The 10477-nt window shown below is 49.0% G+C and overlaps 1 protein-coding gene across 4 annotated transcripts in view; it reads left to right on the top strand.

Moving 5' to 3' along the window:
• The first annotated feature begins 5308 nt into the window (after positions 1-5308).
• Positions 5309-10477, top strand: part of ANO5 (anoctamin 5) — a 95051-nt gene continuing 89882 nt past the window's right edge. For all 4 annotated transcript variants that reach the window (XM_073578291.1, XM_073578289.1, XM_073578290.1 and 1 more), the window contains exon 1: positions 5309-5544. In XM_073578291.1, the coding sequence (XP_073434392.1) occupies positions 5481-5544 (64 nt within the window). In that variant the 5' untranslated portion in view covers positions 5309-5480. The remainder of the gene's footprint in view (positions 5545-10477) is intronic.

Here is a 10477-nt window from a genome sequence, read left to right as displayed (position 1 = left end):
GGAGGAGAATGGGGGGAGTAGTGTAATATATACAGGAGGAGGAGGATGATGAGAGTAGTGTAATATATACAGGAGGAGGAGGATGGGGGGAGTAGTGTAATATATACAGGAGGAGGAGGATGGGGGGAGTAGTGTAATATATACAGGAGGAGGAGGATGGGGGGAGTAGTGTAATATATACAGGAGGAGGAGGATGGGGGGAGTAGTGTAATATATACAGGAGGTGGAGGATGGGGGGAGTAGTGTAATATATACAGGAGGAGGAGGATGGGGGGAGTAGTGTAATATATACAGGAGGAGGAGGATGAGGAGAGTAGTGTAATATATACAGGAGGAGGAGGATGATGAGAGTAGTGTAATATATACAGGAGGTGGAGGATGGGGGGAGTAGTGTAATATATACAGGAGGAGGAGGATGGGGGGAGTAGTGTAATATATACAGGAGGTGGAGGATGAGGAGAGTAGTGTAATATATACAGGAGGAGGAGGATGGGGGGAGTAGTGTAATATATACAGGAGGTGGAGGATGGGGGGAGTAGTGTAATATATACAGGAGGTGGAGGATGGGGGGAGTAGTGTAATATATACAGGAGGTGGAGGATGGGGGGAGTAGTGTAATATATACAGGAGGTGGAGGATGGGGGGAGTAGTGTAATATATACAGGAGGTGGAGGATGAGGAGAGTAGTGTAATATATACAGGAGGTGGAGGATGAGGAGAGTAGTGTAATATATACAGGAGGAGGAGGATGGGGGGAGTAGTGTAATATATACAGGAGGAGGAGGATGATGAGAGTAGTGTAATATATACAGGAGGTGGAGGATGAGGAGAGTAGTGTAATATATACAGGAGGAGGAGGATGAGGAGAGTAGTGTAATATATACAGGAGGAGGAGGATGGGGGGAGTAGTGTAATATATACAGGAGGAGGAGGATGGGGGAGTAGTGTAATATATACAGGGGGTGGAGGATGGGGGGAGTAGTGTAATATATACAGGAGGAGGAGGATGAGGAGAGTAGTGTAATATATACAGGAGGAGGAGGATGATGAGAGTAGTGTAATATATACAGGAGGAGGAGGATGGGGGGAGTAGTGTAATATATACAGGAGGTGGAGGATGGGGGGAGTAGTGTAATATATACAGGAGGTGGAGGATGGGGGGAGTAGTGTAATATATACAGGAGGAGGAGGATGGGGGGAGTAGTGTAATATATACAGGAGGAGGAGGATGATGAGAGTAGTGTAATATATACAGGAGGAGGAGGATGGGGGGAGTAGTGTAATATATACAGGAGGAGGAGGATGGGGGGAGTAGTGTAATATATACAGGAGGAGGAGGATGGGGGGAGTAGTGTAATATATACAGGAGGAGGAGGATGGGGGGAGTAGTGTAATATATACAGGAGGAGAAGGATGGGGGGAGTAGTGTAATATATACAGGAGGTGGAGGATGGGGGGAGTAGTGTAATATATACAGGAGGTGGAGGATGGGGGGAGTAGTGTAATATATACAGGAGGTGGAGGATGGGGGGAGTAGTGTAATATATACAGGAGGAGGAGGATGAGGAGAGTAGTGTAATATATACAGGAGGAGGAGAATGGGGGGAGTAGTGTAATATATACAGGAGGAGGAGGATGATGAGAGTAGTGTAATATATACAGGAGGAGGAGGATGGGGGGAGTAGTGTAATATATACAGGAGGAGGAGGATGGGGGGAGTAGTGTAATATATACAGGAGGAGGAGGATGGGGGGAGTAGTGTAATATATACAGGAGGAGGAGGATGGGGGGAGTAGTGTAATATATACAGGAGGTGGAGGATGGGGGGAGTAGTGTAATATATACAGGAGGAGGAGGATGGGGGGAGTAGTGTAATATATACAGGAGGAGGAGGATGAGGAGAGTAGTGTAATATATACAGGAGGAGGAGGATGATGAGAGTAGTGTAATATATACAGGAGGTGGAGGATGGGGGGAGTAGTGTAATATATACAGGAGGAGGAGGATGGGGGGAGTAGTGTAATATATACAGGAGGTGGAGGATGAGGAGAGTAGTGTAATATATACAGGAGGAGGAGGATGAGGGGAGTAGTGTAATATATACAGGAGGAGGAGGATGGGGGGAGTAGTGTAATATATACAGGAGGAGGAGGATGGGGGGAGTAGTGTAATATATACAGGAGGAGGAGGATGGGGGGAGTAGTGTAATATATACAGGAGGTGGAGGATGGGGGGAGTAGTGTAATATATACAGGAGGAGGAGGATGGGGGGAGTAGTGTAATATATACAGGAGGAGGAGGATGGGGGGAGTAGTGTAATATATACAGGAGGAGGAGGATGGGGGGAGTAGTGTAATATATACAGGAGGTGGAGGATGGGGGGAGTAGTGTAATATATACAGGAGGAGGAGGATGGGGGGAGTAGTGTAATATATACAGGAGGAGGAGGATGAGGAGAGTAGTGTAATATATACAGGAGGTGGAGGATGGGGGGAGTAGTGTAATATATACAGGAGGAGGAGGATGGGGGGAGTAGTGTAATATATACAGGAGGAGGAGGATGGGGGGAGTAGTGTAATATATACAGGAGGAGGAGGATGAGGAGAGTAGTGTAATATATACAGGAGGAGGAGGATGGGGGGAGTAGTGTAATATATACAGGAGGAGGAGGATGGGGGGAGTAGTGTAATATATACAGGAGGAGGAGGAGGATGGGGGGAGTAGTGTAATATATACAGGAGGAGGAGGATGGGGGGAGTAGTGTAATATATACAGGAGGAGGAGGATGGGGGGAGTAGTGTAATATATACAGGAGGAGGAGGATGAGGAGAGTAGTGTAATATATACAGGAGGAGGAGGATGGGGGAGTAGTGTAATATATACAGGAGGAGGAGGATGGGGGAGTAGTGTAATATATACAGGAGGTGGAGGATGAGGGGAGTAGTGTAATACATACAGGAGGAGGAGGATGGGGGGAGTAGTGTAATATATACAGGAGGAGGAGGATGGGGGGAGTAGTGTAATATATACAGGAGGAGGAGGATGAGGAGAGTAGTGTAATATATACAGGAGGAGGAGGATGGGGGAGTAGTGTAATATATACAGGAGGAGGAGGATGGGGGAGTAGTGTAATATATACAGGAGGAGGAGGATGGGGGGAGTAGTGTAATATATACAGGAGGAGGAGGATGAGGAGAGTAGTGTAATATATACAGGAGGAGGAGGATGAGGAGAGTAGTGTAATATATACAGGAGGAGGAGGATGGGGGAGTAGTGTAATATATACAGGAGGAGGAGGATGGGGGAGTAGTGTAATATATACAGGAGGAGGAGGATGGGGGGAGTAGTGTAATATATACAGGAGGAGGAGGATGGGGGGAGTAGTGTAATATATACAGGAGGTGGAGGATGGGGGGAGTAGTGTAATATATACAGGAGGAGGAGGATGGGGGGAGTAGTGTAATATATACAGGAGGAGGAGGATGGGGGGAGTAGTGTAATATATACAGGAGGAGGAGGATGGGGGGAGTAGTGTAATATATACAGGAGGAGGAGGATGGGGGGAGTAGTGTAATATATACAGGAGGTGGAGGATGGGGGGAGTAGTGTAATATATACAGGAGGAGGAGGATGGGGGGAGTAGTGTAATATATACAGGAGGAGGAGGATGAGGAGAGTAGTGTAATATATACAGGAGGTGGAGGATGGGGGGAGTAGTGTAATATATACAGGAGGAGGAGGATGGGGGGAGTAGTGTAATATATACAGGAGGAGGAGGATGGGGGGAGTAGTGTAATATATACAGGAGGAGGAGGATGAGGAGAGTAGTGTAATATATACAGGAGGAGGAGGATGGGGGGAGTAGTGTAATATATACAGGAGGAGGAGGATGGGGGGAGTAGTGTAATATATACAGGAGGAGGAGGATGGGGGGAGTAGTGTAATATATACAGGAGGAGGAGGATGGGGGGAGTAGTGTAATATATACAGGAGGAGGAGGATGGGGGGAGTAGTGTAATATATACAGGAGGAGGAGGATGAGGAGAGTAGTGTAATATATACAGGAGGTGGAGGATGAGGAGAGTAGTGTAATATATACAGGAGGAGGAGGATGGGGGGAGTAGTGTAATATATACAGGAGGAGGAGGATGGGGGGAGTAGTGTAATATATACAGGAGGAGGAGGATGAGGAGAGTAGTGTAATATATACAGGAGGAGGAGGATGGGGGAGTAGTGTAATATATACAGGAGGTGGAGGATGAGGGGAGTAGTGTCCTGTAGTCAGGGGGTGGAGGATGAGGAGAGTAGTGTAATATATACAGGAGGAGGAGGATGGGGGGAGTAGTGTAATATATACAGGAGGAGGAGGATGGGGGAGTAGTGTAATATATACAGGAGGAGGAGGATGGGGGAGTAGTGTAATATATACAGGAGGTGGAGGATGAGGGGAGTAGTGTCCTGTAGTCAGGGGGTGGAGGATGAGGAGAGTAGTGTAATATATACAGGAGGAGGAGGATGGGGGGAGTAGTGTAATATATACAGGAGGAGGAGGATGGGGGAGTAGTGTAATATATACAGGAGGAGGAGGATGGGGGAGTAGTGTAATATATACAGGAGGTGGAGGATGGGGGGAGTAGTGTAATATATACAGGAGGTGGAGGATGAGGAGAGTAGTGTAATATATACAGGAGGAGGAGGATGGGGGAGTAGTGTAATATATACAGGAGGAGGAGGATGGGGGAGTAGTGTAATATATACAGGAGGAGGAGGATGGGGGAGTAGTGTAATATATACAGGAGGTGGAGGATGAGGGGAGTAGTGTCCTGTAGTCAGGGGGTGGAGGATGAGGAGAGTAGTGTAATATATACAGGAGGAGGAGGATGGGGGGAGTAGTGTAATATATACAGGAGGAGGAGGATGGGGGGAGTAGTGTAATATATACAGGAGGTGGAGGATGGGGGAGTAGTGTAATATATACAGGAGGAGGAGGATGGGGGGAGTAGAGTAATATATACAGGAGGAGGAGGATGGGGGGAGTAGTGTAATATATACAGGAGGAGGAGGATGAGGAGAGTAGTGTAATATATACAGGAGGAGGAGGATGGGGGAGTAGTGTAATATATACAGGAGGTGGAGGATGAGGGGAGTAGTGTAATATATACAGGAGGAGGAGGATGGGGGGAGTAGTGTAATATATACAGGAGGAGGAGGATGGGGGGAGTAGTGTAATATATACAGGAGGCGGAGGATGGGGGGAGTAGTGTAATATATACAGGAGGAGGAGGATGGGGGGAGTAGTGTCCTGTAGTCAGGGGGTGGAGGATGGGGGGTAGTTTCTCGGAGGAGGAGCTGTGCTGGAGGCCGTCACCGTCAGTCAGTCCGGGTTATATCCGCAGCTCGCTGTCGGTCTCCCCTGGTTGTGGCAGCTCCAACTTTCTCTTTCTTGTCCCGGAGATAAGAGCTGAGAGAAGCCGGGAACCATGAACCGCAACGGGAAGAAGAAAGAGGAGGAGACGCTGATAGAGATGTCGGGGGCTGTGGACGGTGAGTCTGGGGCGGCGGGAGACCGCTCGGGTCTGGGGGTGACCGGTGCTGGTGACTCACGCTCGGGGTTTCCGGGTGACTCATGCCTGGAATGTCTCCTCCGCTCCGGGTTCTCTCCTCCCTATACAAGGAGCTGTGTCTGCCGGAGACCATGGCTTGTGTCCTGTGTGCAAGGAGTCCAAACATCAGACCCTGTGTACACACCGCTGTATATAAGGCCTCGTTCACACGTCTGTGTATAAGCACGTGAAAAAATGGCGCCGGTGTCATCAGTTTTTTTTGGGTCCGTGTGTCTTCAGTGTTGGGTCCATTTTATCCGTTTTTACTGTGTGTCAGCTCAGTGTGTCCGTCTTTACTGTCCGTGTGTCTGGTTAGCGTGTCCGCCTCTCTGCCGCCGGAGTGTCCGCCTCTCTGCCGCTGGCGTGTCCGTGTCCGTGCCGCCGGCGTGTCCGCCTCTCTGCCGCCGGCGTGTCCGCCTCTCTGCCGCCGGCGTGTCCGCCTCTCTGCCGCCGGCGTGTCCGCCTCCGTGCCGCCGGCGTGTCCGCCTCCGTGCCGCCGGCGTGTCCGCCTCTCTGCCGCCGGCGTGTCCGCCTCTCTGCCGCCGGCGTGTCCGTGCCGCCGGCGTGTCCGCCTCTCTGCCGCCGGCGTGTCCGCCTCTCTGCCGCCGGCGTGTCCGCCTCTCTGCCGCCGGCGTGTCCGCCTCTCTGCCGCCGGCGTGTCCGCCTCTCTGCCGCCGGCGTGTCCGCCTCTCTGCCGCCGGCGTGTCCGCCTCTCTGCCGCCGGCGTGTCCGTGTCCGTGTCCGTGCCGCCGGCGTGTCCGCCTCTCTGCCGCCGGCGTGTCCGCCTCTCTGCCGCCGGCGTGTCCGCCTCTCTGCCGCCGGCGTGTCCGCCTCTCTGCCGCCGGCGTGTCCGTGTCCGCCTCTCTGCCGCCGGCGTGTCCGTGTCCGCCTCTCTGCCGCCGGCGTGTCCGTGTCCGCCTCTCTGCCGCCGGCGTGTCCGTGCCGCCGGAGTGTCCGCCTCTCTGCCGCCGGCGTCTGTATTTTTCACGGATTGATAAATGACGCTTCTCCTCTCTTGTCCGCTGACGCGCTCCGTGTGCTGGACGTGTCTTTCATGGACCTGTAGACCTTTCTTGGCCCTTGTCATCCGTGGTGCCGGAAATAACAGACGTGTCTCCGTGTTTTGCCCTGACACGAGATCCGTGAGTGAATCGCACCGCAGATAACAATCGGTTCGCGTTGTATTAGGGCGAGGGCACGGGCGTGTGGATGGGGCCGAAGACCGTGAGCTGTGACATTAGACAAGACGTGTAACGGATCTATCCCTCCGTGAATCACACTGATCGTGCACGGTCCTTGTGTCTGTCTTTACTGACACCGCCACCATTATTTCACGGATGTGTGAATGAGGCTCGGGCTCCGTTCAGACGTCCCTTTTTCCTGTCCGGGTTCTGTCCATGGTTTTCACATATAAAGCAGACACCCATTGTTGTCTATGGGGCTCTTCACGCGCCAGTTTTGATCACAGATGAGAAGTTCCAGTATAAGCCTATGGGTTTATGAAAAACCCGAACAGCACACCGATGGCGTCCGTGTGCAGCCGGTGTGGCGTCCGTGATTACTGCTGCAGGACAGGGCTCTGACGCAGACTTGTGCCGTTGCTTCATTCATTGTCCCATAGAGAATGATTGGAGGGTTTCAGACCCCCATTTTCTTGATCAGGGACTGCCCTGAGATTTGGACCCAAGACTGATTGGATAAGTTGCGATCTTGGAAATAACCCTTTATGCTACTGACCCCACAGGTCATTGGAAACTCTGCCACCATTTTGGTAATATTCCAGGAGGCTGAACTTCTTGGGTTTGTCCACGCGTGACCTTAATAACCCTCTGTGTGCCGATGATAAGTACGGCTGACGGTCTAATGTGTATGAGGGCCCCCGACCGGTGATGATGGGGGAGATAAGGATCTGGGGGTCCGATTTTTGGACTGCCTTTCCTTTTGTTCTCTAATGGATAGGCCACCTCCTAGAGGAGTCTGGCAGCGTCTCTCTCCCAAAGAACACATGCGCTCCTGTGTATGAAGGAGTCAGGAGAGAAAGCTGTTGGTAGAACCATGGCAGGATCGGTCATTCAGCTGTCAAAGCATTTAGATGGGTTCACTGGAATGTACCTTTTACCTATTGATTAAAATCTGGTGCGTCTGTGAAAGGTGGTGTTCAGGTTTGACATGAAAGTCTGCAGTCACTCTATGTGACTGCAGACTTGTTCATCCTCCCAGTGCACACACTGCACGCTGTCAGGATTCTCCGGTGGTGAGACTGGGCTGTCATGTAACCTCAAGTGTGTTATTTCCCTACTTCTGGTCACATTCTGACTAGTTTTGCGCAGCCTCACTCAGTACAATTGAATTGTGGGAGGCCACACACTTCTAGTCGGAATGTGGCTTGAAGTTAGTATATCGCATACTTGCAGTCACATGTACGCCCAATCTTTTCACCAGCATCAGAGAGTCCCCTTTAAATGTGTGTATATATCTATTTTTTCCATATTCGTGCCTATTAAAAACTAATAAGAATCTGACTGTTTCAGGAAACAACAAATGTACATAGCCGCAATGGTCACACTTTAGCTTTTCTAAAAGAGAGCAGGGTCGCCTCTGACATTGCCTATTTTGGTTGGTGGACCCTGTTTATCAGCTGTGTATATAGGGGTTACCTGTCATTGTAATCCTGCCTCTGATGATAAGGAGTCTGCTGAAAACTCCACAGCATTACTATTTTTATTTCTTTTTAATCTAGATCACGATATGAAAATAAAACTTTGCCAAACTGGGAAAAATAAAAGGCACAATAAGTCCTTTTCAGATGATGGCTTCCCTTTTACTGTCTTGGTGGTCCAGAATTGGGTTGGTTGATGGTTACACTTTACCGTGCGCGCCATGTACTGATGCGATGGAAACCTGTGAGTGACGCAGCTCAGTGCTGTAATAGGGGAAAGTGATGGTTGTCATGTCGTGCCGCACCTGCAGGTAAATATACCTCGGGGCGGCGATAAATGATGTCACCTAGGCAGGTTTCATAACATCCCAACAACCACAGAGATGGCGACAGCGCAGAACTAACAATACATATAATGGGAGTTGTGTTACCTGTAGCTCATTTAATAGGAAAGCTCCCACGTTTCCTGCAACATCGCGGAAGCAGCCACATGGTGATTACCCAGCTTTCCCAGAGTCAGATACAAAATTGTTGGCACCCCTCGTTTAATGACAGAAAAACCCACAATGGTGACAGAAATCACTTGAATCTGACACAAGTAGTAATAAATTTAAAAAAATCTATGAAAATGAACAAATGAAGGTCAGACATTGCTTTTCAGCCATGCTTCCACAGAATTAAAAATAAATAAAACTCATGAGATAGGCCTGGACAGAAATGATGGGACCCTTAACATAATATTTTGTTGCACAACCTTTTGAGGCAATCGCTGCAATCAAATGATTCCTGTAACTGTCAATGAGACTTCTGCTCCTCTACAGGTATTATGGCCACTCCTCAAGAGCAAACTGCTCCAGTCGTCTCGTGTGTGAAGGCTGCCTTTTCCAGACAGGATGCTTCAGCTCTTTCCAAAGATGCTCAATAGGATTTAGGTCAGGGCTCATAGAAGGCCACTTCAGAATAGTCCAATAGCCTCCTCTGTGTTTCACAGTAGGGCAGTGTTCTTTTTTTTTTTTTCTTATTTTTTTTTTTTTCAACAGTGGTGTCCTCCTCCCATGAAGTCCACTTTGGCTCAAACAACGACGGATGGTGCGATCTGGCACTGATGTTACTTGAAGCTTGAAGTTCACCTTTAATCTGTTTAGAAGTTTTTCTGGGCTCTTTTCTTACCATTCGTATTATCCGTCTCTTTGATTTCTCATCAATTTTCCTCCTGCGGCCACATCCAGGGAGGTTGGCTACAGTCCCATGGAGCTTTAAATTTCTGAATAATATGTGCAACTGTAGTCACAGGAACATAAAGCTGCTCAGAGATGGTCTTATAACTTTTACCTTTATCATGTTTGTCTATAATTTTCTTTCTAATCTCCTGAGACAACTCTTTCCTTCGCTTCCTCTGGTCCATGTTGAGTGTGATACACACCATGTCACCAAACAGCACAGTGAGTATCTGTAGCCTCTATACAGGCCACTCACCGATTCCAAGATTGTAGACACCTGTGATGCTAATTAGTGGACACACCACGATGTAACATGTCCCTTTTGTCACATTATTTTCAGGGGCACCATAATTTCTATCCAGGCCTATTACATGAGTTTAATTTTTAAAAAATTCTGTGGAAGCATGGCTGAAAAGCAATTTCTCTTTGCTGTCATTTTCTTTATCTGACTCTCTCTATCCATATTGTAGCATCACTTTTTGTATTGGTTCCTGTTGTAACTCGAGTTCAATACTTTTAGGGATGAGCGAATAGCTTGGGATAGGTCCTTATCCGAATAGCTGCATAGGATACCTGGATCGCTCCCGATAACCAGCTGTTTGGCATCGCAGCTGCATGTGTTGCGGCTGTGTGACAGTCACAACAGGCTCTCCATGCATGTGTTGTGACTGTCACACAGCTGCGACGCCAAACAGCTGATTATCGGGAGCGCTCCAGGTATCCGGGTTCCCTATGCAGCTATTCGGTAAGCGCTGTTGTAAGCAGGTACAAGGATGCAGTAACGCAGGGAATGCAGAGCAAGGATTACCAGTGCGGTTTAATTTATAACAATGAACTCCTCGCAGGGAGATAACCGGTAATTAATAGTAAAATTACGATATAACACAACAGTCTAATTTTTAAACTTCACTTATTGTGACTCCTCTGTTCCTTAGTCGCATGCAGCCTGATTAGCTTTGTAATACCAACAGCGGCCGGTTCTGGGCCTTCAGGCG

This window comes from Dendrobates tinctorius, unplaced genomic scaffold (assembly GCF_039654945.1).
Source record: "Dendrobates tinctorius isolate UK_male_01 unplaced genomic scaffold, ASM3965494v1 ptg000059l, whole genome shotgun sequence".
In the NCBI taxonomy this organism is placed as follows: Eukaryota; Metazoa; Chordata; class Amphibia; order Anura; family Dendrobatidae; genus Dendrobates; species Dendrobates tinctorius.
This window is presented reverse-complemented; position numbering and strand designations above follow the sequence as displayed.